The 26,070-nt window shown below is 37.1% G+C and overlaps 4 protein-coding genes across 4 annotated transcripts; 1 reads left to right on the forward strand and 3 right to left on the reverse strand.

Moving 5' to 3' along the window:
- Positions 1 to 8,477: 8,477 nt before the first annotated feature.
- On the reverse strand, positions 8,478 to 16,390 carry LOC107042184 (peroxisome biogenesis factor 1). The gene is made up of 7 exons (XM_015263097.2): positions 16,286 to 16,390; positions 15,992 to 16,210; positions 15,783 to 15,897; positions 11,468 to 13,484; positions 10,714 to 11,074; positions 8,905 to 9,005; positions 8,478 to 8,757 (listed from the first exon to the last, which is right to left on the reverse strand). The coding sequence occupies exons 1-7, from the start codon at positions 16,376 to 16,378 to the stop codon at positions 8,685 to 8,687; spliced, it is 2,979 nt and encodes a 992-aa protein (XP_015118583.1). The 5' UTR covers positions 16,379 to 16,390; the 3' UTR covers positions 8,478 to 8,684.
- Positions 16,391 to 16,407: 17 nt separating this feature from the next.
- LOC107042183 (heme oxygenase) lies at positions 16,408 to 17,976 on the reverse strand. Its single transcript, XM_015263096.2, has 3 exons — positions 17,756 to 17,976; positions 17,476 to 17,677; positions 16,408 to 17,294 (listed from the first exon to the last, which is right to left on the reverse strand). The coding sequence occupies exons 1-3, from the start codon at positions 17,856 to 17,858 to the stop codon at positions 16,859 to 16,861; spliced, it is 741 nt and encodes a 246-aa protein (XP_015118582.1). The 5' UTR covers positions 17,859 to 17,976; the 3' UTR covers positions 16,408 to 16,858.
- A 461-nt stretch (positions 17,977 to 18,437) lies between these two features.
- On the reverse strand, positions 18,438 to 22,077 carry LOC107042257 (m7GpppN-mRNA hydrolase). Its single transcript, XM_015263250.2, has 4 exons — positions 21,758 to 22,077; positions 20,124 to 20,774; positions 19,351 to 19,486; positions 18,438 to 19,063 (listed from the first exon to the last, which is right to left on the reverse strand). Exons 1-4 carry the CDS (start codon positions 21,802 to 21,804, stop codon positions 18,650 to 18,652), a joined length of 1,248 nt encoding a protein of 415 aa, XP_015118736.1. The 5' UTR covers positions 21,805 to 22,077; the 3' UTR covers positions 18,438 to 18,649.
- A 6-nt stretch (positions 22,078 to 22,083) lies between these two features.
- LOC107042256 lies at positions 22,084 to 26,065 on the forward strand. The gene is made up of 2 exons (XM_015263249.2): positions 22,084 to 23,071; positions 24,251 to 26,065. The coding sequence occupies exons 1-2, from the start codon at positions 22,958 to 22,960 to the stop codon at positions 26,063 to 26,065; spliced, it is 1,929 nt and encodes a 642-aa protein (XP_015118735.1). The 5' UTR covers positions 22,084 to 22,957.
- The last annotated feature ends 5 nt before the right edge of the window (positions 26,066 to 26,070 follow it).

A 26,070-nucleotide genomic window follows, 5' to 3' on the forward strand; every position in this document is an offset into this window, starting at 1 on the left:
CCCCCCCCCGCCGCCACCAAACGGGTTGCTGAGCCCTTGCGAGGAATTGCGAGAGTCAAATTGTGGTGGCTGGGATTATTGAATGTTAGGGGGTAATTGGGGGTGAAACATTGATTGGGAATGCAAAATTCCCGTTGTTTGGAATTTTATTCTTTAGGTTTTAGGATGAATGTCAATTTTTTGGGGGAAACCATTTTTTTATATCGTCAATTTGGGGGGAAAGGATGAGGCGATTTGGGCGAGCCACGGGTCATTGTAAAGAGCAAAAAAATTGCTTGAATATGAAAAAAAAATTGGGGAATTTCACTCTGCCGTTTTTGAGTTATTGATGATTGAAGAGGCGGTCGTTTTTGTTGATCTCATTATTAATTGGAGAAATCGATGAATAATTGGTTGAAAGTTGATTGAAGGTCAATGCCTATTGTTTTTTATAGTTATTGCCGTAACGATGAGTTTTTTAATTTTGTTTATGAGTTGAAAAAAAATTAATGAAGTACATGTAACGCAATTTACAATACGATTGTTCAAAAATTATCATAATGGGATAATTAATGTAATTATCACATTATCCGGCGACAATTTAAAAAATGTTGAATAATAAGTATTTCAAAATTGAATAAAAAGCCATCTATTATTATTTTTAGTAATTATTTTATAAAGATCAGCTGAAAAAATTATTTTATTTAAATACACTTTTCTTTTTAAAAAAAATCTCAACAAAAGATTTGTATTTGATAACGAAAAATAGTGAACAGTTTAGAGATAAGATCGAGGAAAATTGATACGTTGGAAATCCACTCATTCCATTCTCAATTCAATTTTTTTTTCTCAGCTTTGAATTTGATGATAGCAGGGGCGTGAATGTATCGCATTGGGGATGGGATGCCACGCGACCACTGATTATACCATTCATCGGGTGAGTAGGACGAAAGAGAGGGGAAAGGGTCATAAACGCCGTCACCCATTCGCACCCAAATGCTTCCACTCTTCTCTTTTGAATACTCCACTCGTCAATGTAATTTTCTTCTTCATACGGGTTTCGTATGCTTAAACATTTGCGATCGTTGTTGTACATGCGTGATTCATGTTATTTGTTGGATCGATTTTTCCGGGGAATTGAGGTGCAAGTTTTCTTTTTCTGTCGTGCAACAAACGTTCATTCCTTATTTATTCACCGCTCGGATGATTTTTTGAGTTTTGACGGTTGGGGAAATCAACTTTTTCTAAAAAAAATTTTTTATTAACATACGTTTATTATTTATTCATTCGTCTCCGAGGTGACAATAGACTAGTTGAATGCGCCGGAAATTAATTACCAATCATATTAATTATTTAATAACAATTATTATTACTTCAAATAATTGGTTTTTCAGTTTTTAAATTATTACAGGTATATTTATATAGTACTGTATATCGCCATCGTCCCTCTAACGGTTTAAAAACAGAATAAAAATAATAATCATTCATAATTTAATAATAATCAATAGTTTAATAATTCTTAATATAATTAAGAATTTTCCATTATCGATTTGACATAATGAAAAAAATCCTAGTTTCATTCTACGGAATTTAACAAAAATTTTTATGACGACATTTTGAATCGAATAAAAATTGCCCTGTGAGAAGCATGTCAAAGCATTAAATAAATAATAATATTCAATAAATCAATTTAAATCAATCCTTATGATTGTCTACACATCACCTGCAAAATCGTCCACCAATTAAGAATAGAAAAACATCAAGAATTTTAATGCCCAAAATTGGGAATAAATCTCGAATTTATAATCGTTCCTAGGACATTTGAGAAACTAAGAGGCGGGTCAAACACCCCCGTGATTTTTTCCGGGGAGATCTATGAAATTGAAAAGTGTGTTATTCGAATCGCCTATTGGATTATGATTTTATGATATATTCTGGGCACGGGCTGGGGCTGTTGATGTATTCATCGGGTGTAGCACAACGGAACTGTATAAAATACTGCCATTCCATTTTACCTTCAACGCCAATAACTTATTGTTGCTGCGTATTCCTATTTTGATTTGACAGCTGCACATGTAATGCGTTTGGTGAATTCAATGTGGAGGAAATTAGCTCAATCATTTATGGGGGTGGAAGAACCACGTAAAGTTGGTGGAATCACAAAGAATGATGACACTTAATTATTCATGGGGAAGTGAAATCAATTTAGTGATTATAGAACCGAAAATAAAATTTTTATCATTCGATAAATAATTATATAACATTATTTTATGTAAGAATGATAATAATTTTTTATTTACGTTTGACTCGTGCTAATTTATAACTAGTTTAAGTTATTTTCCATTATTTAATCACAAGAAATTATGAGAATTTTTAGGTGAAATGAAAAGTATTAATTGTTAAATTGAGGGCGACATTTCTAATTGATTTGGTCGCAAATTAGAAATGTTATTCATGGGAAAATGAAATCAATTTAGTGATTATCGTACCGAAAATAAAATTTTTATCATTCCATAAATAATTGTATAACATTATTTCACGTAAAAATGATAATGATTTTTTATTTACGTTCAATTCGTGATAATTTATAATGAGTTTAAATTAATTTCCATGATGTAATCACAAGAAATCACGAGAATTTTTAGGTGAAATAAAAGTATTAATTGTTAAATTAAGGACGACATTTCTAATTGATTTGTTCGCAAATTAGAAATGTTATTCATGGGAAAATGAAATCAATTTAATGATTATAGAACCGAAAATAAAATTTTTATCATTCTATAAATAATTGTATAACATTATTTTATGTAAGAATGATAATAATTTTTTATTTACGTTCAATTCGTGATAATTTATAATGAGTTTAAATTAATTTCCATGATGTAATCACAAGAAATCACGAGAATTTTTAGGTGAAATAAAAGTATTAATTGTTAAATTAAGGACGACATTTCTAATTGATTTGGTCGCAAATTAGAAATATTATCCATGGGAAAATGAAATCAATTTAATGATTATCGAACCGAAAATAAATTTTTCATCATTCTATAAATAATTACATAACATTATTTTATGTAAGAATGATAATGATTTTTTATTTACGTTCAAGTCGTGATAATTTATAATGAGTTTAAATTAATTTCCATGATGTAATCACAAGAAATCACGAGAATTTTTAGGTGAAATAAAAGTATTAATTGTTAAATTAAGGACGACATTTCTAATTGATTTGTTCGCAAATTAGAAATATTTTTCAGGACGCGGAAATACTCCATAACTACCCCAACAAATTGAATAACAAACTGAGACGAATGGAGTGGGCATCGGAGAGTGGGGGATGAGTAAAATGTCTCGACTCCTTACAACTTCGTTAAAGCGCAAAATTTTCCCGTGAAAGAGATTAGTTTGCATAAATACCACTGCTCGCCGCATTTTTTATCCCTGATTACTGTTTCTTGAAAAGTTAATTCCATTACCAACAAGTCAACATTCGCATTTCAGCAGCAACTTTATATCTCATTTCTCCATCTCCGTTGAAATTTAAGGAGAAATAGTGCAGATGTAAAGGTGAGGCTACAATGTGCTCATGATTTCAGGGATGAATAACGCTTGATTCTTACACCCGGGGTAAAATTTTGTCGGTAAATATCCAACTACTCACGGCTCTCGAGGACTTTGGGGGTAATCGCTAGTGGAGAATGGGAGAAAATAAAATTGTTCTGTTTGTCGAGTGGATCTTGTAATCGAATTATCCGACACTTTGTCATATTTTCTTTTCATTCGACACGAGTGCCCAGGGGGGTCGTTCATCGAGTGTTTCGCATGTAGCTTTTTTCTATCACTGGGTTTAGGGAAGAGAAGAACTATTGTTGGTAATTTAAGAAAATAATTTGGGATTTTTATTTTATAAATATTTCTATTCAATGTTAAATTTCAAATGCTTATTTGGTCTCGATAATTCTTTAAACATCAGTGACAAACAGTTCACAAAAAAAAATTTATTTATAATGACTGGGGACGACAGGAAAATCTCTATTTTTAAAACAATTATCAATTGTTCTTCGTCTTTTTTTATTAAAAAAAAATACGGATCTAATATTTTTCATTTAATATTTGTGAACGAACTATTCTTGTTAATGTGAGAAAATAATTTCTGTATTTGTTATGAAAACATTTTAATTTAATTAGAATTCTTAAAAACTGCTTATTCCACAAAAAATTTTTATTCAAAAACTTTTGGGGCACAACAGATCCCATAAAAATCGTTATTATCAAAAAAACACTGACTATTTATAATTTTTCTATTCTTAAAAACAAAAAACATTCATATTGCATTATCTCATTCACCAAAAAAAATTATCTAAAAACCCAAATAATTATTCCTCAATTCCGAAAAAAATTCGTTAAAAAAAAATGCAGTTTCGAATATAGCGCTAGAATGGATATTTCAATCGAGAGAAGGCCTTTTATCCAGTGGCTGGGCAAAACGTTTATAAACGTGGATAGGTTGGTTGCCGTTGATATTTACGAGGCGACGAGGCATAAGTAACACTGTTTGTGGCAATTTCTTGTTTCCATTAGGTTCACCGGCCTGCGGGCTACAATCTCCTCCTCTATACTGCTTGGTATACTATCCCTCAACGAGACCCTCAACCCCCTCCGCCCCTCCATTCGCGCTAGTTGAAACCGTCGCGCAACTTTAACACAAGCAAACGATGCCGTAGCCCCTTCCGCCCTCTCCCCCCGCGTAACCCTACATACACGACCTTAGATTCACTGAACAGAATCAAATGACGCGCATCACCGCCCACAATAACGGTTTCCCCCTTTTGCCGTGTACCCCCCTACCCCCATTCGCCCCCCTCCCCCGCCCGCCGCCCCCAACCCCTTGTCAACATAGCGGTATCAAGGCGCTATTACGCTCATTTATTTTCGGTTTAATCTTTCATTTTTTGGGGCGATTTTTCAAACCTCTGTGTTTTTTTTTTCAGGGGAAACAGCGGCGGGAGAGGGGAGAAGATTAATTTCGTGACTTTTCAATCTGCTATTCTATAACTGACAATTTCGTGTAAATGCGATCAAGTGCCCGGGCAGCCAGCGGAGCGTTGCAGCCACATTGGCGTTAAATACGAGTAATCCATTTGACACTTGGGTTTTAGTGATAATAATTATTTCTGGGGTAATACGGGGTTTTGGGGTTTTTTTGGTTGGGAACAAGTGGAGGGGATTTTTCGGGCTTTTTGGGGGAGACGAGGTTAGGGTTTTTTAGGGAGAGGGGCCTGTGGAAATGATGAGTATTATCATCATTTTTAGGTGTGACGGTTTTTCTGGTAATTTGTTTATTTATTTTTTTTAACCATTTATTTTATAATTTCAACTGTTGTTCATTTCGGGTATTTAGTCATTGTATTTCATTGATATTCATTTATCCGTTAATTTATTTGTTGAGGGTTCAATGCTTGGAGATATTTATTGAGTGATAATTTTTTTTAAACTGGAATTCTGTCACTGAAAATTCTGAATTCGATTCAAAAAATTAATAGAAGCTACATTTCTGTGAAATTTTTCCTGAAAAATCAATCGATATCCGAAAAATGCAGGAAAATATACTCTCGAATTTATTATTCATTGAAAACAACGCGTCATTTGCTTCAATATTCATGCTCTCATTAAAAAATTAATTGAGTTGTAAAATGTTTTCATTATTTTTTCCCTCCCAATGCAAATGAAACATCTCTCTCCTAAAAATCACTAATAAACAGCCCCTAAAATTTAAATTATTTTCTTACCAATTAATATTCCCCAGGATAACATTCATTCCTGCGATTAATAAAGTGTTTGCTAATTGTTTTGTTTAAAAGAAAATGTCGATTACACAGTTCATAAATTCACATTCTGAATTCACTGACTGTTTTCATTGACTTCGAAGTCTTGTATCTGACACAAAAATATTTTGAAATTGGTTATGACAGCTGGAGCCGAAGAACAAAAGACAATTGGACATTGTCATCGAATTGTCCTGAATTAAACGAAAAGGGGATTCATGTAACAGAAGGGAGTAAGATTAATTAGAGCATTGTTTGAGAGGGCATTCATGGCTCACCGTTAGCTATTATTCCACAATAACTGTATCACAGTGTGAATGCAGAGGGGCCAGTCTATCCAACGCGTAATAAACACACCCAATTATCCCGGACAATTTCTGCAATTTTGGATTTTGGCGATAAATACCGGGACTGCAATTTTCCCCATCACTCGGTCATGATTTGCCCAATAACTGTCGGAATAAGGAGATCCGCGGGAAAAAAGAACAATCGATGGCCTCATACGAGCGATCTTTGGACGGAAAAATTCAGGGGGGGAGAGAAATATTAGGCGTCTTAGCTGATGTTTGATACCCACCCGCAATATCGTAAATAAAGGTATAAATAAAAATGGAAAGCCGGGGGCCATTATGAAAGTTGAAAAGTATGACGCATATGGCTGTTTGGAACTGATATCTCAAAGAACACGCCTTCCATGTACAGACATTTATTTTCATTAAGTGTTGAAAATTTTATGGCTCAAGTTGCAGGAAAAACTCTCAATCTAAATAGAAAAATTAATAAATACAATGGAATTGAGTCTAATTAAATGAATAAATGTATTTTTTTCTCCAGCAGAACAGATATTCCCGTTAAAAAAAATAAACTGGAAGAAGTTGATGACAAATTAGAGGAAAACCCTCTTTTGAATTGAAACAGAATAATTTAATGAATAAAATACAATTAATTATAGTGAATTATCTTGAAATGACGTCGAGATACTTCCAACAGAAGAGATCCTCCGATCTGATAAATAAACGTTAAGAAGCTGATGACTAATCCGCGCATTGTGTCCCGAATCCTATACCCCGAGGTATACAAACAGCAATATCGACGAATCTCCCCCGGGCGAGCTACCTTTTTGATCAAAATAGGAGTCTCATTCATGGGCCCTTTCTTCGGTTGTTATTGTCCCCGAGACATTGCGTGAGATAAACATGTCCGTTTCACAAATGAGAATGACTTGGCCCCTCACGAATTCTTTCTATCAAATATACTCGAGTATTGGAAAGTAAGTGGAGCAAACAGAAACGTATCAGACGCAATAAAAATATCAACGATATTCTTAACGTTTATTTTATTGTTATGTGATATAATACAAAAATAAAAAAAAACTCTTCAACTATTTGTCAATTAAATTCTACTAAATTGTTCTGCAACCACTAGTAATTCCAATTTTTTTCACTTCTTCAATTTCCAGGTCTAGCTACTTCAGAAAATTATTTCACAGACTCTAATAAATTGATAAAAAAGAATTGTTTTCCCCTCTCGAAACACTATTCAACATTTTTGAATATTAGAAAATAGTAAGCGGAATGACCTGAAATATTTCAGACACAAAAAAACCTTTCAACTGTAAAAACAATGTTTTTGACAGTTATGTTATTCTCAATTAATATAAAAAGTGGAAAAAAACTCTTTTCAATTATTAGTCAATTAGATTCTATGAAATTTTCCTGCAACAACCAACAATTTCAATTTTTTTGTCCCTTCAATCCCCATAACTGTCTCATTTTCCCAAAAACTTTAGTTCCCGCAATTTAATCATTTGATAAAAAAATTGTCAATAATTCTTTCAATTATTTATCCACAAATTTCATGATTAAAACCATCCAATGTCATCTCTTTCTCTCCAACACTCCAATTCCCACCACTTCATCCCCCTCGCACAATGGCTTCCCCTCCCCCGCCCCTTCCCCAACCACGTAATACACTAGACAGCATAACACGTTTTAGATGTAATAATGTGTATAACTCCCTGCATCCTCCTCCGCGAAAGCGACGAGGAAGTGGCTTGCGCCAAAGTTAAATTAAATCATTACGTTAGCATCTAATATTATAGTTTATCTAGTAAGACATTAGCGGGGAGCCATGAAATATGCCTCCACTCAACACAACTTAAAATCAAGATTCTTCGAGTTAACATTTTCCCCCATCCCATGACTGTGTCTTCGTGCACAGAAGCTCGCGCTATTTCCTGCTAACTCGAGTATGAAAATATTAATTATCATTGGGATTATTAATATGAAAACTTTGCGGAGAAATTTTGGATAAGGACTTCTGGCATACGTGGAGGCCATTATGTCTTAGACTTTGAGATTTATTCAATGGGATTATTGGGGATTATTTATTCAGAATTTTATTCATATTTTTGTAAAATACCAATTCATGAAAAAAATAGGTGAAATTTCAAATTTTTCACATCAATTAATATTTTCCAGAATAATATTCATAAATTAAGTTTTTGGTAATTGAAAATGTCGATGACATTTATAAATTCCTATTCTGATTAATTGACTTCGAAGTCTTTTACATTTACCACAAGAATATTTCGAAATTGGTCATTACAGCTGGAGCAAGAATAAAACTCAATTGAAATATCCCGGAATTATCGTAAATTAGACGAAAAGAAGATTATGTATTCAAAAGTTTATTAAAAAAATAAACCAATATATGACAGTAAAATGAGGTAAACACGGATTTTATTCATCTGCTGGCGTTAATTAATCCGTCTGATGAGATTTCAGTGAGCTCTCTTCTCCCCCTCTCTAGTTATTACATTTCTATTCCGTTAAACCCCATTAATTAGTCTCAAGTACAAGATCACTAGTGTAAACCTGTTCAAGCTAGCGTGGCTTTTTGATTCTTCCCCAGACCTTCTGGAGCATTCTCTCCCTCCAGAAATCGATTGTATCTGAAAATGAAAATCGAAGACCAACAATTTCAGTTCAATGTTCTATTGCGACATTTAAAGTCGAAAAAAACTCGACAAAAACGTCTCAAATGCAATTATCTCACTCCCCATGTCAATTCAAAGGTTTTTTATTCATGTAACACTCACATCCTATTAAATTTGTTAATTTCCCCAGTCGTCAGAGACGGTTGAGTGTCCTCCAGCGATCGAATCAACATGTCCTGAGTGATCCTCATCCCCTCCAAGCTCTGAATAAAGAAAATAATTCGAGTTTTGTCGGGGAAAAATACGTCGAGAGTGCATTATAATAACGCATGAGATAAGGAATAAGCTCCTCGACAATCAGCCAGGCGTATCCTGTGATGAAGGGGGCCACACTGGGGGGAGTGCCCTGGCATGCGCTAATGAAGCTGCCAACGCTCGGTATCCCCAGTTATATTACATACCTACTTATCTAAGTACTAAGTAACTGAAGATAACTGCTCGCGATATCATCAGAATCCGTTATTAATTTTCCAACGTGGGTACAGGCAAGAATGCTCGGGATTTAATTAAATTTGAACGGATTCTATTCTCAATAATTCATCTCGTTTCGATAATTCTAATGTTCAATAATTTCTCCTCACTTGGAAAATCGAAAAAAAATTGTTGGCAAAATCGTTAAAAATTTTCATTGAATGAAGGAAATTTATGAATGAATAGGTAAATGAAATTTTTGATGCTTTATTCATTAAAAAATCATGCATTCATTCATTTATCAATAAAAGTCAATATCAATTTGTCAATGCTAATTTTTTTTATTTATCAATTTCTTCTCACTTGGTGAATCGAAAAAAAACGGTTAATAAATTTAAATCGTTAGAAATTTCCATTGAAGGAAATTTATGAATGAATAGGTAAATGAAATTTTTGATGCTTTATTCATTAAAAAATCATGCATTCATTCATTTATCAATAAAAGTCAATATCAATTTGTCAATGCTAATTTTTTTTATTTATCAATTTCTTCTCACTTGGTGAATCGAAAAAAAACGGTTAATAAATTTAAATCGTTAGAAATTTCCATTGAAGGAAATTTATGAATGAATAGGTAAATGAAATTTTTGATGCTTTATTCATTAAAAAATCATGCATTCATTCATTTATCAATAAAAGTCAATATCAATTTGTCAATGCTAATTTTTTTTATTTATCAATTTCTTCTCACTTGGTGAATCGAAAAAAAACGGTTAATAAATTTAAATCGTTAGAAATTTCCATTGAAGGAAATTTATGAATGAATAGGTAAATGAAATTTTTGATGCTTTATTCATTAAAAAATCATGCATTCATTCATTTATCAATAAAAGTCAATATCAATTTGTCAATTCTAATTTTTTTTATTTATCAATTTCTTCTCACTTGGTGAATCGAAAAAAAACGGTTAATAAATTCAAATCGTTAAAAATTTCCATTGAAGGAAATTTATGAATGAATAGGTAAATGAAATTTTTGATGCTTTATTCATTAAAAAATCATGCATTCATTCATTTATCAATAAAAGTCAATATCAATTTGTCAATTCTAATTTTTTTTATTTATCAATTTCTTCTCACTTGGTGAATCGAAAAAAAACGGTTAATAAATTCAAATCGTTAAAAATTTCCATTGAAGGAAATTTATGAATGAATAGGTAAATGAAATTTTTGATGCTTTATTCATTAAAAAATCATGCATTCATTCATTTATCAATAAAAGTCAATATCAATTTGTCAATGCTAATTTTTTTTATTTATCAATTTCTTCTCACTTGGTGAATCGAAAAAAAACGGTTAATAAATTCAAATCGTTAAAAATTTCCATTGAAGGAAATTTATGAATGAATGGGTGATCGAATTTCTTGTGTACTTTATTCATTAAAAAAATCATGCACTCATTCATTAATTTATTAATAAAAATTAAAGGAACAGTGCTCACACAAGATTTTTCCAAATGCCCCTCCACAGCATCCAACCGAGCCTGTGTGATAACAGCATTGAGATCGGCTCCAGTAAAACCACTCGTCATTTTTGCCAATGTCATGAGGTCAAGATCTTCCACATCGATGGCCTGACGTTTGCACAAGGTATCAAGGATTGTCGCCCTTGTTTGCTCATCCGGAAGTGGACAGAGTAACGATTTGTCAAGACGACCCGGCCTGAGTAATGCCGGATCCAAGAGATCGGGCCTCGATGAGGCTGCCACGATAGCAACTCCTTCGCGACCCTCGACACCATCGAATTGGGTCAAAAGTTGATTTACCACTCGGTCTGTTACACCGGTGGAGTCATGGCCTCGTCTGAGATGAAGTTATAAATAGGTAATCGGGTTTGAATTTATTGTTGCTATTTATTTGACATTAATCTAAGAAATTAAAAAATTGCGATGGAAAAACAGGACTTGAAAATTGAATGAACGAATTAACGAATAAAATAAAATAAAATGAATAAACATTCAAAAAAATATATTTTCCTTAATTTTCAAGATCAATAAAATTTCGTGAATGTTTTGATCTTAAATTCAATTCATTTTTGAAATGCAGACAAATTTTCATTTTATTCGTTTTTTATTGCCTGAAAAACGTCTACAAAAGGTTTATAAACTTGAGGGCATCGCTAAAATCCTCAAATAAATAAATAACTAAATAGATAAAACATCGCCCCATAAAAACATTAATTTCCCGAGTTCTTACCTCGGCGCTAAACTCTCGAATTCATCAAAAAACACGATGCAAGGCCTGATCCTCCGCGCCTTCTCGAAGACACTCCTCACAGCCTCCTCGCTGGCCCCGATGTACTTCGACAGCAGCTCCGGCCCCTTGATATTAATAAAATTCAGTCCACACTCCTTCGCAATGGCACCCGCGAGCAAAGTCTTCCCAGTCCCGGGCATTCCATACAGCAGAATCCCACTCTGGTGCCTCACAGGCGCCTTCGCGAACAGTCCCGGGTACATCAGGGGCCACTGGAGCATCTGCCTGAGGGTCTCCTTGACCTCCTCGAGGCCCCCGATGTCCCCCCAGCCGCTCCCCTCGCCGGAGAAGAGCGCGACCCCATAGAGAGACAACGGCTTGATCCCGTCGAGGGCCTCCGACAAATCCCCGTTCTCCAGAAGGACTGGACACCCTCGCCGCCTCCAGGCGATAAACACTGACTTCTCGCATAAATCCGCAAGATCCTGGAACACCCAGCCCTCAGTTTTCCCCGAATAAAACTCCCAATCAATTCCCTCCGAAATTTCCGCTTTCCCCCGCAATTTGAACTTCAAAAACTCCACTCTCTCCTCCGCTGAGAGGCTCGGGAGATCTAAAATCGTCTGGAAGACGTGGACCCCTCGTGAGGGCCGCAGTCCAGCCCCCAGTTTCTCCAGCCGACTGCTGGAGGCCACGACGGAAATAAAATGGGAGGACTGGTAAAGCGCGAAAAGACTGTTCAAGTTTTCTGAAATTCTCGTGGCGTTCAGCGCGTCCGGGGAATTCTCCTCGTTGTCACTCGGGTAACTCGTGATGCTGTCTAAATTGTCCAGGAGTAACACCGAGGGCTGGTAGCACACGCAGTCGCGCAGCGTCGAGCCGAAGAACTTGGAAACTGCGTCCACTTTCTTGCCCTTCAGCTTTTTACAGTCGACGAATATTGTGTGCAGGAAGTTCGGAGGGCTCTCCGTCTTCTGCTGGAGGCAGTTGAGGAGAGTCGTCTTGCCTGTGCCGATGTCCCCGCAGAGCAGTATGTTCTCGCGGGGGAATGGGTACTCCTGGGGGGCCAGGCTCATCTCAAGGATTTTTAGCGAGTCTTCGAGGATTTTTTTGAACGGAGTTTCGTAGACTTCTTGGGGAGGGAAATTCCTCTCGGGGGTTTCTTCATTCAATTGAGGATTTTCGTCTTCAGTTATCTCGATTTTTAGGGTTTTCAGCTTTTGTGCGTTCAGCAGAACGTGAGGTATGTCCTCCGGGTGGAGTTTTATCCGAGATTTTACCTCTCCGAGCGGAATTCGCGAGTTTTGGGAGAGGATTAAATCGTTTTTGGGGGAATGGTGGTGTACGTAATTTCGGAAATTAGTTTCTAGGGTTTTTTCGTCGGAATTCGAAGGGGAGAGGAGTTCTAAAGAGGTAATTAGGGTGTCGACGTTGGTCAGAGGCTCTATGTGGACTTTTGAACCCAAGTGGAGGTGGGAGTAGCTCCTCAGACTCTCCGAGATCCAGATGTTCCTGTCGTCCACATTCGTTCCGGTGAATTCTTCATTGAAGAAATCTTCAACCGGTGAGAGACTCACGATAATCTCCGGGTCAGAGGGACTATTTCTTGGATTATTCGGGGTGAAATTCAAATTGCTGCTCTGCTTTTCAGTGAAGACACTCCTGATCTTCCCGTAAATCATCAAGAAATTCTCCCTCTCGGGGAATAATTCGCGCAATCGGTTCGAGAACACGAAAATATTGTGGGGCGACGATATTTCAGGCTCTAAGATGCCCTCACTCACTCTGTATTTTTCGTCTAATGACACTAAACAAATACGGAATAGCTCGGGGAGCTTCTGACACCTCCGGCTCTTCAGAAAAACCTCGCAATCTGTTTCGGTTTCTTTAGGACATGAGTGCGACGTAATTTCTTTTTTAATTGTATCACCAGGCGTTTTATGTTCCCTCGCGTTCTGAACGTGAACTTCCGTGTAATTCTCGAGTTTTCCGTATAGAAAGGGGGGAGAGATTGACTCTGAAAATGAGATGATAATTTTTTTTCTATTAAAAAATTGTTATTAATAAAATATTATTCGGGGGAAATTCAAATTGCTGCTTTGGTTTTCTTTGAAGACACTCCTGATCTTCTCCACGAGGGAAACGTTTAGTAAAAATTACGGAACTCACAGTTCGCTCACCGATTACGGAATCGACTCAGAAAATTTAAGTGACGGTATCGTAATTTTTCACAGGAGATTCAGGTAAAAATTACGGAACGCTCTGGAAAAATTCCGTGATTGCAGGTAAAAATTACGTGACAGTTCCGTAAAATTTCCTGGAACCACATTTCGCTCCGGAATTGCGAACAAAATACGTAATTTTTATTGAATATTTCTCTCCGTACCGAAAATCATCGAAAAATTCTCCCTCTCAGGGAATAATTCGCGCAATCGGTTCGAGAACACGAAAATATTGTGGGGCGACGATATTTCAGGCTCTGAGATGCCCTCACTCACTCTGTATTTTTCGTCTAATGACACTAAACAAATACGGAATAGCTCGGGGAGCTTCTGACACCTCCGGCTCTTCAGAAAAACCTCGCAATCTGTTTCGGTTTCTTTAGGACATGAGTGCGACGTAATTTCTTTTTTAATTGTATCACCAGGCGTTTTATGTTCCCTCGCGTTCTGAACGTGAACTTCCGTGTAATTCTCGAGTTTTCCGTATAGAAAGGGGGGAGAGATTGACTCTGACAATGAGATGACAATTTTTTTTCTATTAAAAAATTGTTATTAATAAAAGATTATTCGGGGGAAATTCAAATTGCTGCTTTGGTTTTCTTTGAAGACACTCCTGATCTTCCCCACGAGGGAAATGTTTAGTAAAAATTACGGAACTCACAGTTCGCTCACCGATTACGGAATCGACTCAGAAAATTTAAGTGACGGTATCGTAATTTTTCACAGGAGATTCAGGTAAAAATTACGTGACAGTTCCGTAAAATTTCCTGGAACCACATTTCGCTCCGGAATTGCGGACAAAATACGTAATTTTTATTGAACATTTCTCTCCGTGCCGAAAATCATCGAAAAATTCTCCCTCTCAGGGAATAATTCGCGCAATCGTTTCGAGAACACGAAAATATTGTGGGGCGACGATGTTTCAGGCTCTGAGATTGACTCTGAAAATGAGATGATAATTTTTTTTCTATTACAAAATTTGATGAGGAGGAAAAGGGGTTGGAAAGGCTGCACACAGCGCAGGGACACTTCCCACCCACGCAGTACTCCCCCTCTCCTCTTGCTGCCCTTCATCGATCTTGCAATAAAGGCCGACGGCTGTTTTATAACGGCGGGGTGACTTCGTCAAATATGGACCGAATTCCAATTTATTCACGTTTTTGTTGGATAAGGGAATTTATTTTTTTTCGGGGTTTACTTTCAACTCGTGATTTGTATTCTGGAATTGCAAGGAGTATACCCGATATTTTAATTGAGGAATTTTTATTTTTTATGATTTTTATATTTTGTTCGTTTGTTAATTTGACGTTTTAGGATTTTATGAGGAAAATAGGAACTTCATTTTTAGTTATTTCATCTTATTTCTTTTTTTTTTGTAACTGATTTTATTTTTTGGGGGTTTATTTTAACTTTCAATTTTTTTGTTTATGAATTTAAAAATTGTTTTGATTGTGATGATTCGATGTCGCCTTCTATTTGTTGTAAAATTATTTTGATTCATTTTTTTTTCATTGGGTGTCAAGTGAAAATGATTGGTGTTGAAACGTAAAGAACAATTTGCAAATAATTATGGAAAATAATATTCATCGCCGCCAACTCTCTGCCAACCCAGATGAGAATTTATAACACTGCGGTAGCTTCATCAGATATGGATCGAAATTTTAAATTTATTTATTTTTCAGGGCACGAAGAAATTTTTTTTTTTTAGAATTTACTCCAACCCACAATTTTTCATTTTGTTAATTCAAGGATTGTTTTAAAATTGCGGGAATTCTATTCGTTTTCTTATTGATGATGAAAATAAGAGCTCCGTTTTTATTGATTTCATCCTGTTTCTTTTTTTATTGTAATTGATTTTTTTTGAGGGCTCGTTTTACCTTGCAATTTTTTATTGTATTAATTCAAGGATTTTTTCAATGGTGAATTTCCTACTCGCCTTTCTATGTTCCATAGAAATAAGAATTTCTTTATCGAAACAAAAAACGAAAGAAATTGATTTTTTTCTGTCGATTATAAAGTGAAAATAATTAGTCTTAAAACCACGAAACCTGTGGACGCCACAACTAACTATAAAAAAATATTTATAGACTTGCCAACAAGTAGAGTAACACTCAGGTACTTGGAAAGCCACACGACAATTGGTTGTCCTGAAGCCACGATATTTATTTGGTCTAGTAGTGTCGACTGAATTTTATCAGCTTGCAGATTCTGCATAATACAACGAAGAAAATAATTCAGATAAAAATTCCATCTTCAGTGGTTTAATAATTTACTAACAAAGCGTGATTAATCATGAACTCACAACAATCTGCCAGTCCTCAGAGTTGACAGGTCGTACATTAACGTTTGTCAGTGCAGGTGGATCAGAAATATACGAAACACTGACCTCTGCCCCCTCTTTTATTTGTAAACATTTTCCAAACGTTGCACTTATGCACAGAAAGTCAGCTGGACTGGACTGTGATTGAAAAGGAGAAAAATAGAATTCTTTTCCTTCGTTTGACAGTTTTATTACGCCCACCTGCACAATTATTGTTTACACTCCATCAATATTTTTATTCATTGTTAAATCAATTGTTCATTACAATATTTTTACCTTAGAGGATAATTTACGGTGCCAGGAACTCGGCAACAGCAGGAAACAATTTTTCACTGACACATATTTAACAATAAACCGTTCATTTTGCATTTTTCCAGTTATTTATATCAATTCCACTCAGAAAAACGAAGTAATTGACATTTATTTGGGGTTCACAGGTACCATCGAGTCAATCCTAACCTTAACTCATCATTTTTTACGCTGTTATCAACGAATTATTCATCAAAAACCCCTGACTCAAGTTTTCTCATACTCAAAAAAGATACATAAATTCTAATAATTCTGTTACATAAACCAATAGAGGCTCATCCCATTTTTACTCCAAAGTGAGCGTGAATGTTGACATTTAGACCGGGAGACAAACTCCGGTGACCTTGGAATCAGCTGTTGACCGACTGAAGAGGGAAACAATTCTAATTTTCAATATTTGAAAACTCACACGTCAAAATAACTTTCATACCTCAATTTATTCTTAAAAAAATGGCATAAATGTTTATAATTAAATAATTAATAATAATAATAATTAATGATAATTAATTTTGCCCATCAATTAATGAAGTAATGAATTTCCTACTGTTTAAAAACATAAAACGAAATAAAAACGAGTAAAATCATAAAGCAATAAATAAGCTTCTTCACCGCGGCAGCAGTGGCCCCCTCAATACTCCTGATTATCTGATTATTCATAACGAACACTACTTTGCTCTCCTCTATCAACTGGCTTTTCGTCTGTTCATCCAGACCCTCCGCCAAAGCGTTCATTTTATTCCTGAGGTTTTTCTTCAATCGATAAATCGAATTGTCCCCAAAATCTGTTACGTGACTTCCCTCTAGTTTGAAGGAGGATTTGTAAGGGGTTACGATCTGGATGAGTTGTCGCCTTTTTCGGAGAATTAGTCCACCGCTCAAGAGGCCCATGTAGAGGTGGTAAACGTAGGCCAAGAGGAGAATCGGTTTTTTAGATTTTAGAGTTTTTAAGTGGTTTAAGTAACTGATTACACTTTCCCTGAAATGAAACATGGGAATTAATTTATTGTTATTTTTATTAGTGAGGATATTCATTTATTAATTTGGGTAAAAATAAATAAAAACATTAATTAGTTAATTAATCAATTAATTATTTATTTATTTGTTTATTTATTGAATTATTAATTACAGAATCAAATAACATGAAAATTATTATTTACCTTGGAGTATAATTTTTATTCCAGTTCTTCCCTAAATAAAAATTTAAATCCTTCTCGAATGCTTTAGTTACCTCCATCTCTGGAGGTATTAAATTATCAATTTCATACTTCTTCGCTATTCCAGGCATTGCTTTCTCCAAATACTTGAAGATTTCGTAGAACACTAGGAGACCGTCTGCCCAAACGCGATCATTCTGCACACCTAAACGCAGAAAATAAATAGAATTACAAATTATTTTAAAACTTGAGTAAACCCCATTTTTTTATTAATTAAACTCACTAAATGCCAATTTAGCGTTCACCACAGCATCACTCACAGCATGAATTTGCCGAGTTGCTGCTCTCATTTGTTTGCAGAAGGTATCACCCTTAGACTCCCCCATTGTGCAGTAAAATCAAAATCACTTCGATTTGTTTTTAGGAAGAATGAATAAACTTTCAGCTTTTAGTGATGAACGAGATCACTCTACGCAGGATAAAATCATTACAGAGAAGCTCATGTGGTGCCATCTACCCCAGAAGATTAAACAAAAAAACATACAACTTTTCAATTTTTTACTACCTTATTTAATTCATTATTTATAATTTATTGCAAATCGGACTTTTCTGCGAGAATTAATTTTTTATCTGAATCTATCACCCTTTGGCAGTACAGAAAGTATCCTCATTTTTTTATACAATTATTTATAAATTTTTAAACAATTACTTACCTAGTGACACCTCCAATTTTTTTAATTATGGATTTTTTAAAATTTTTTACTCTTGTGTGGAAATTTTTCTAGATACTTTTCCAATTTATATCGAAATTAAAAATAAAAGAAATGAACATTTTCCAGTGGAGCCAATAATAATTAATTCCATTTCGTCCATTATTTTTTTTTCTACACAACGTTCACACAAATTGTAAAAGTCATGCTAAAAAAACTAAAAAGGATTGACTTGTCCTAAACTGCACTCGCCCATATCTTGAAAAAAATTTATTTCCATTTTTCATATATAATTTCAACATAAAAACAAAAATAAAAAAAAGGAGTACATGAGCTGCGGCACTGAGATCACATCCTTAATACTTAATCCAAATGGCGTTTTATCATCAATATCACATGTCAAGTATCATAAATCATAGAGTAGAATTCAATTTCGTTTTTACATAAGGAAGAAATTCAATGGAAAATTAAATACAATTTAGCACCGCTTGTCTGTCGAATGAGAAGTCCATCCAGCCTCTGGGTTGGAATTGATAGATATCGCAGGACTCGTGGGAATTGAGGTGCATTTTTCTCACTGCATCGTTCAGCAGGGTGTGCACATTCTTCTCTCTTCTGTCGGTTTCAAACCGAGATTTTCGCTGATTTTGCTTGACGAACGTCTGAGTCTCAACCCTTGGGCTGTCAATTAATTGCTTGGCGAGGGCTGATGGGGATTTTGTGCTTCTATCGTCACCTGGCTCACCAAATAGATTTCGTTTGATCGCTCCTTTTGAATTTTTATCGGAATTCTTGGGCAGATTTTTGTTCATTGCTGTACGACGATGACCCATTGGGGAAGTGTTGGACTGACGTTCGTTCTTCATATCAGAGCATCCATTCTGCAAAAATAAAATTATTCAACTAATTAATTCCTCCACTTTTTGCTTCTTCTATTATTCAATTTCTTTTAATTATTGAATTATTTACATCACATGTGAAAATTAAATTGGAATAGAATTTATATTATCTTTATTGACTATTTCAATCGCAGACGATTGATAATTGCATTCAACGATTGATGTTAATTAAATTTAGAGGAATAAATATTCAAAATTTTTCATCTTAATTTTATTCTTTATCATTTTCTTTGCGATAAAAAATTCATGTAGTTGTCTATTCTACGAACCTGCAGCTGAAGCCCTTGGCGTCTGTTTCTCGTTCCACTCTCAGCCTCCCCAAGGGACTTGTGCCTATGTCTCTTGGCAGTTGTTGACAATTGCTTGTCCTTCTGCTGTTTCTCCAGAACCCATCGTTTCATTCGTCTGGATAAAAAAGCCATGAAAAATCTTAATTTCAAAGACTTTATCTTTAATCAAATACAACGCAATTCAATTCAGAAAGAGAAATGTATAATTTCTGCTCAGGGCATTATGAAAACCCATTCCATTCCATTCTATAGGAATAAAATAAAAAATTAATACGAATTGCTATTCTAAGTGAAATTAATAGTGTCACAATTGTTGATATATTAATAATTATTTTTCTAGTCCATATCTGAAAATTATGAGTAGACTGTTGACATTTTTTTCTTGAACTTTTCACTACACTTCTAAGCAATTTTCATCATATTATTTTAGTTGGAGAATCCTCGTCTTCCTGCTATTCAAACACTTGAAATTGCATTAATATTAGTGAATTTTTTTATTTATATTAAAAAATATAAGTAAAAATTACACTAATATTAACGAAAAATTAAAAACGCAATTTTCAGGGAAATCTGACATTTCGTAATTTTTGTTCTCTCTGAATTGAATTCAATGTCACTCTTCTGAAAATTATTAGTCAATTCAATCCATGAAATTTGAATTTTTTCAAAGCCTCAAAGCCTAAAAATAAAGGGCTTTCTAATTCAAATTCTCCAATTGCCCTCAATTCTCAACGTTCAGTGTCAATATTCACCTGACAAAAGGAACAACCATGAAAAATGCATTTGGTCCCACCCCCATCTTGACCTTGGGCGTCATGTCCTTAGGATTATTGGGCAAATCCATGAGTGAGAACCACTCAACACTCTTAATCTCCTTCCTCGTCCTGGGCATGAACTTGGTATCTTTCTGTACCCCAGTAATAATGTACAACCTGACGAGTCTGTCATTAATAGTCGACTCGATGTACTCGTTCTTATCAATCAGCTTGGAGATGTCGAAGCCAGTCTCCTCCAGGACCTCGCGAACAGCGCAGTGGCTGGGATCCTCGTCCTCATTGACTTTGCCCTTGGGAAAACCCCAGCTGTTCTTCGCCCAGTAGTTCTGCACCAACAGTACCTTCGTCATGTCCTCATTCAGGACAATCGCCCCGAATGTCGGCACACTCTGCTTGTACTCCCTCCACTGCTCCAGCACAGAATCTATTCGAGAGAGATTTGGCTGCAGGAAGGGGATGTGATTGAATATGTGGGTTGCAAACTCTTTCATTCCACATGAGTGGAGATTACGGGGGTTCTCCTCGGTGCAGTAGAAGTCAATGTAGAACCAGTGGGCTAGTTCTATTTGAAAGCAGATTCTCACCAGGTCTTTTCGCCCCTCTTCAGGTACGTTTATGATGAAACGACTAGATAATTTAAAAATTCCATGGACAGACTCGTGAGATTTTTTAAATTAGTCACTCATTTTTTGAAAGACTTTAGAAACATGAATAGTAATAATTTCGCCTGACCAATGGTATGTTTTGATGAATCAAGAGTCATTTTCAAGCTCAAAAATATACCGGGAGAATGAAAACAATAGAGAATTCTACTCGGATATTCTTGAGCTGTTTAGAGGAGAATTAAAAACGTTTATTTTACCTCACTCCCTCTCACATTGTTTTTACTCCAATCCTTGAAAATTAATTTAAATTGGTGAATTAAAATTTTTATCGAAGAACAAAGGGAATAACATCTTTTTCAATTGCCAATTTATTTTTCAAAGGGATAAAAAAAATAACAATTAATAAAACGAACAGTGTTAAATCCTCAATATCTCCTGGTCAAATTTTATGATTCTGTTAAATGAGCTCATTTTGAAGCTTAAAAAAATTTCTGAAGAAAAAATGGAGAATTCTACTCTTGAGTTGTGGATGATTAAAAGCGGTTCGTTCTATTCCCTTTGATAATAAATTTCGATCGTTAAATTAAAATTCAAATCGAGGAAACAACAATGACATCTTCAGGTGCACTGTTAACAACTCCCCTCCTAATTAATTCAAACTCCAAACGAGCAATTAATTTTCTAAACCTCAAAAAATACGAATGAAAATAAGAGGCAACGTCTTCAACCGTGAGTATCTCCCGACAAATGATCCAATTCGCATGAATCACGTCTCATTTCGGAGCTGAAAAAAATCCTCAAACCAAAAAAAAATCAGGAAATTCCACTCTCCCATTCTCCACTTATTGGCAATAAAATACAGTCCATCCACAACACTCACTCTCCCCAAAAATCCACTCACTCCATTCCTTAGTGATTAATTCAAACCGACTAGTGAAAATTGCCTCAAAAAAACTCAAAACAACATTCTAAACACCTCCAGATGTGGACGAGTGGCAAACTAACCTGCTCAGGTCATCGAGAATGTCCAGTGGAATTCCGTGTTGTGACATTATTCACCGAGTTAGTTGTTCTCCCAATCGTCACAAGTATTTAGAACCTCTTTTCTATTAATTTTCTGTTGTCCTCTCTCCTTTGTTACGAAATAATGACGTAAAAATCATTGGAGAGCGTCGAACTGCGTCACTGGGTCGAAAAGAAAAACAATGAATGTGATTTCGGCGTCTTGGCCCTCTGGGTGGGGCTCCGGTAAATTTCGGCCACAAACTGTAGCGTTTCTACTCCCCCCTGTCGCGAATCCCAACGTCCAATGGGCGTTCAGGCATCAGGACTGAAGTACAGTCGACACAAGCGTCAAAATTATTGTCTCCTTCAAATAAACCACCGGGAAAGGCGCAAATCACGGCTAAAAGCCGAGTTTAATCATTAAAAAACGTTCGGTAATTCGTTTTAACGAGTTTTCTGTCGGTAATCGGTCCGGGGAAGGAATCCGCGCGTTTCCTTTCATCGGTTTTTCGACATTTTACGTTTTTGTATAGACCCAACTGTACACAATTCGCTGGAACTCCTGTGGATTGTAGCACAGAAATTGACAATGCTCGACGCCCAATTCTCGTTGTTTCAATGAAACAATTGACGAAAAGTTTGTGATTCTGCGGTGAATGTGAACTGGGGGTGACGTTCAAGGTGTTTGTGGAGATGAAGAGGCTCCAGGTGGGTGATGGACTGTTATAAGTTGTGAAATTCGGGGAAAAGACGGTGGACAAAAGATTTCCACGGACTGTACAGCTGATGGAGTTTTATTGACTGGTGACGACTGATAAATATTCAATTTTTGTGAGTTATTTTTTTTATAAAACATAATTTTTCTGGTATCTGCCATTTTTTTGACTCGAAAGACTCGAATAATACGAAATTTTTGGATTTTTTGTCCGAACATATCACATTAATCCGCGATTTTACAAATAAATAATGACAATCGACTCTTCAGTATTACATGTCCTTATTTAAACGACTTTTTATCGGTATTTGAATGCACAAAATAAATTTGGACTCCGAGGATAATGTTTACAACTGTGATCACGTGGGCTTTTTGTCTTGTGACTCGTGACATGACAATTGTGGGGGGGAAATTCAAATAAATCAGTGGTGGGATGAATTGAGTGAGTGCTTGATCCTGTGGGGGTGCTTGATAATTTCTGAAAAATGGGGAAGACGAGGGGAGTGCATGAGACCACTCCAGAGCTGAGGAATCGAATGGTTGGGATGTACGAAGCTGGGCTTGGGCTTCGGGAGATTGCAGCTGCGATCAATTGTTCAGTAAGTTCTGTTGGCCATTCTTATCTATTTTTTAATCCTATGTAATTTGAAAATTTTCCTTTTCAACAACAAGTGTTTATCAGGGTTTATTCATCTGTCAGTTATTGATTCAATCCAGAAGACATTTTTTCAAAATACTCCAATATTCCATAATTTTTCTAATTTCAATTAAAATCTCTTTAATTCAGTAGCGAAGCGGTAAACCGGGTTAAGTCGTTTTTTACTATTGGCTAGTTTTTGACGAATATCTCGGAATCTAAAAGAGATAGAAAGATTTTTGTCATGACCTTTTTTGTAGAGCTAATAAAGCGTTATAAAAAAAGTCATGAGAAAAATTTTGCTATCTCTCTTAGATTCCGAGATATTCAGCAAAAACTGGCTAATAGTCAAAATCGACTTAACTCGGTTTACCGCTTCACTACTGAATTTTACCTTTGGGTTTTAAAAAACGAAAAATAATCATTAAAATCTCTCTGTTCATCTCAGAACTTCCGTTGAAAATTCAAATTTTAATAAAAAGGGACCTCTCGGTATTTCTTCACCTGTATTTATTTAACCCAGAAGCCACTCGTCATCGGAATAATCTAATATTGACGAACATCGACTCATTTTTGAACATTTCCTCACTAAATTCTACTTTTTGTCTTTCAAAAAATGAAAAAAATTCTCAATACCTCATAAAAACTCATCCAACATTCATTCCTTTCATTTTCGTAGAAACTTAAATTTCATCAAAATTTCCTTAACATTTGTGCAGAACTCTGTATTCTTCCCAGAACTTCTGTAAAAAATTCCATTTCCAACAAAAATGTCTCTTAGCATTTACCAATCTGCATTTATTCAGCCGAGAAGCCACTCTTCATCGAAATCCTCCAAAATGTCCCAAGATCGACTGATTTTCCAACTTTTCACCCCTAAATTCTCCTGTTCGTGTTTCGCCAAACGAAAAAAATCATCAAAACCAGAATTCCAAACAAAAAGTGTCTCTACACATTAATCTATCTATTTTTATTCCCCCCAAGCCCTGTTTTCCTCAAAATCCTCCAAACTCCACTTCATTCTTCACCACCTTCTTCAACATTCCCCACCAAATCCCCCTTTCGTCCCTCACAAACCGAATCATAATCCTCAAACCCCACGAAGACCCCCAGAAATAACCCCCTAAATTCTAAATTCCAGCAAAGAACAGTGAAACGCTGGCTGAACCGTTTCGACAAAGAAGGCACAGTAGAGACTCGCGAGCGATGCGGTCGAAAGCGCGCGACAACGAGCGAGCAGGACGACGCAATAGTCCGGCTAGCCACACAGACCCCAATAACGGCAGCCAAGGCAGTGCTCCCGGCCCTAGGCCTCAACTGCTCGGTGGACACAATTCGCGAGCGTCTGCACAAGGCAGGAATCCACAACTGGAGTCCCTCGCGCAAGCACATCCAGAGGATTCCCCTGGGCGAGGCGGAGGGTGCAGCCCTGCAGCAGGCAGTCTGGCGCCCTACAGGCACCCAACTGGGTAAAAAGAAGAGCGCGAAGGTGCCCGCAAGAGCCAAGCCAGCGACTCCAAAAGTGAAGAAGAAAAAACCAGTGAAGAAAACTCCTGCGAAGGAAGCCAGGGCCCCTGAGGCCCCTGAGAAGCAGCTGGAGGCCCCCCAGATGGCCTTCAACCCCCCCCAGGCTGTCCACTGCAGCGACCTGGCCCCTCTCGCGCCCCCAATAATAAGCCCCCAGAGCCAATTCCACCCCCAGCCTGTGCCCAACCCCCAGCAGATGTACCCCCAGCACCCAGACCTCAACATGTCCCAAAACTGGCCCCTGGACCTGGTGCAAGCCCCCCCCAACCAGAACCAGTACCTCCAGAGCACTGGGAACCTCCCCCCGACGTCCTCCCACCTCCAGGAGTTGTACCCCCAGAGCAATCACCTCCAGCATCACCCACTGGAGCCCCAGCAGATGAGCCTCAACCTGAACCCTCGTAAACCAGTGAACATCTCTGAGGGCTCATCCAGCTCGAGTTCATCGAGTGAGATCCAGGAGATCGACGATTCCCTGAGGGACACTGCAGCACCTGCTGGAGGATCAGAGCAGAGCTTGACAGAAGATCAGACTGATGCAAACGCAGAGAAGAGGAAGAAGGGAGGTAAGGCCAAGGGCACCCTGGAGACATCAGTGGAGCTCAGGAACAGGATGATTGGCATGTCCCAGGCTGGATTATCAACGCTGTCGATAGCCCTCGCCATCAGCAGATCCGAGAGGACTGTGAAGCGGTGGCTGGAGCGCTGGAGGAAGGAGGGCAACGTCCAGACGAAGGAGAGAAAAGGGAGGAAGAGGATCACCACGAAGGAGCAGGACGATGCCATCATTGCTATGGCCACGCAGAGCCCTCTGACAGCTGCTAAACACGTGGCTCCAGCCCTGGGGCTCAACTGCTCCGTCGACACCATCAGGGAGAGGCTCCACAAGGCGGGCATTCACAGCTGGAAACTCGGGAAGAAGCAGGGGGAGGGCAATGCCGTGCACACGGTGCATCTCTGGCAGCCCAGTGGGAACAGGCCGAACAGGCCCAGGATTCTGAGGAAGAACAGCGGGAAAAAGGCGGGGGGGAAGAAGCTGGAGGCCTGCAAGAGGACCCCTGGCAAGAGGAAAACCAAGAAAAGTCAGGGGAAGACGAACAGTCTCGAGGACGAGGGATCTGTCCCTAATGTCCAGGTTGAGAGTGTTCAGGCGCCTCAGGTGCCCAGCATTGAACAGGGGAATATGCAGTTTCATGACGAGGGGATGAGTGCCTACTCGAATCCCAATGTGCTGCAGCCTGTGGGGGTTCTCACGCCGCTGGCGCCCAGCACTTCGGGACAGCAGATGCAGGTCGCACAGGTCATGAGGCCTGATTGCAGGATGGCCACGGGACAGGGGTCTGGGTACTCGTCCTGCATGGTCGGTAGTGGACATGCGCACATCGAGCAGCCTGATCTTAATTATGAACAGTATATGTGGAATTTCTAAGGGGC

Source organism: Diachasma alloeum, unplaced genomic scaffold (assembly GCF_001412515.2).
Source record: "Diachasma alloeum isolate Michigan unplaced genomic scaffold, Dall2.0 Dall_scaffold_00430, whole genome shotgun sequence".
Taxonomy (NCBI): Eukaryota; Metazoa; Arthropoda; class Insecta; order Hymenoptera; family Braconidae; genus Diachasma; species Diachasma alloeum.

Bases quoted from the DNA above. Each gene is read 5' to 3' on its own strand.
- LOC107042256 (XM_015263249.2), top strand. From the start codon at position 22,958: ATGGGGAAGACGAGGGGAGTGCATGAGACCACTCCAGAGCTGAGGAAT. The intron at 23,072-24,250 runs GTAAGTTCTGTT...TCTAAATTCCAG, and splicing joins CAGCTGCGATCAATTGTTCA to CAAAGAACAGTGAAACGCTG.
- LOC107042183 (XM_015263096.2), bottom strand. From the start codon at position 17,858: ATGGGGGAGTCTAAGGGTGATACCTTCTGCAAACAAATGAGAGCAGCA. The intron at 17,678-17,755 runs GTGAGTTTAATT...TTCTGCGTTTAG, and splicing joins GAACGCTAAATTGGCATTTA to GTGTGCAGAATGATCGCGTT. The intron at 17,295-17,475 runs GTAAATAATAAT...GTTTCATTTCAG, and splicing joins AATAAAAATTATACTCCAAG to GGAAAGTGTAATCAGTTACT.
- LOC107042184 (XM_015263097.2), bottom strand. From the start codon at position 16,378: ATGCAAAATGAACGGTTTATTGTTAAATATGTGTCAGTGAAAAATTGT. The intron at 13,485-15,782 runs GCAAGTCTATAA...TCTCATTTTCAG, and splicing joins GAGTGTTACTCTACTTGTTG to AGTCAATCTCTCCCCCCTTT. The intron at 8,758-8,904 runs GTGAGTGTTACA...TTTCATTTTCAG, and splicing joins ATTAACAAATTTAATAGGAT to ATACAATCGATTTCTGGAGG.
- LOC107042257 (XM_015263250.2), bottom strand. From the start codon at position 21,804: ATGTCACAACACGGAATTCCACTGGACATTCTCGATGACCTGAGCAG. The intron at 19,487-20,123 runs GTGAATATTGAC...TTTTTTATCCAG, and splicing joins ATGGTTGTTCCTTTTGTCAG to ACGAATGAAACGATGGGTTC. The intron at 19,064-19,350 runs GTTCGTAGAATA...TTATTTTTGCAG, and splicing joins GCCAAGGGCTTCAGCTGCAG to AATGGATGCTCTGATATGAA.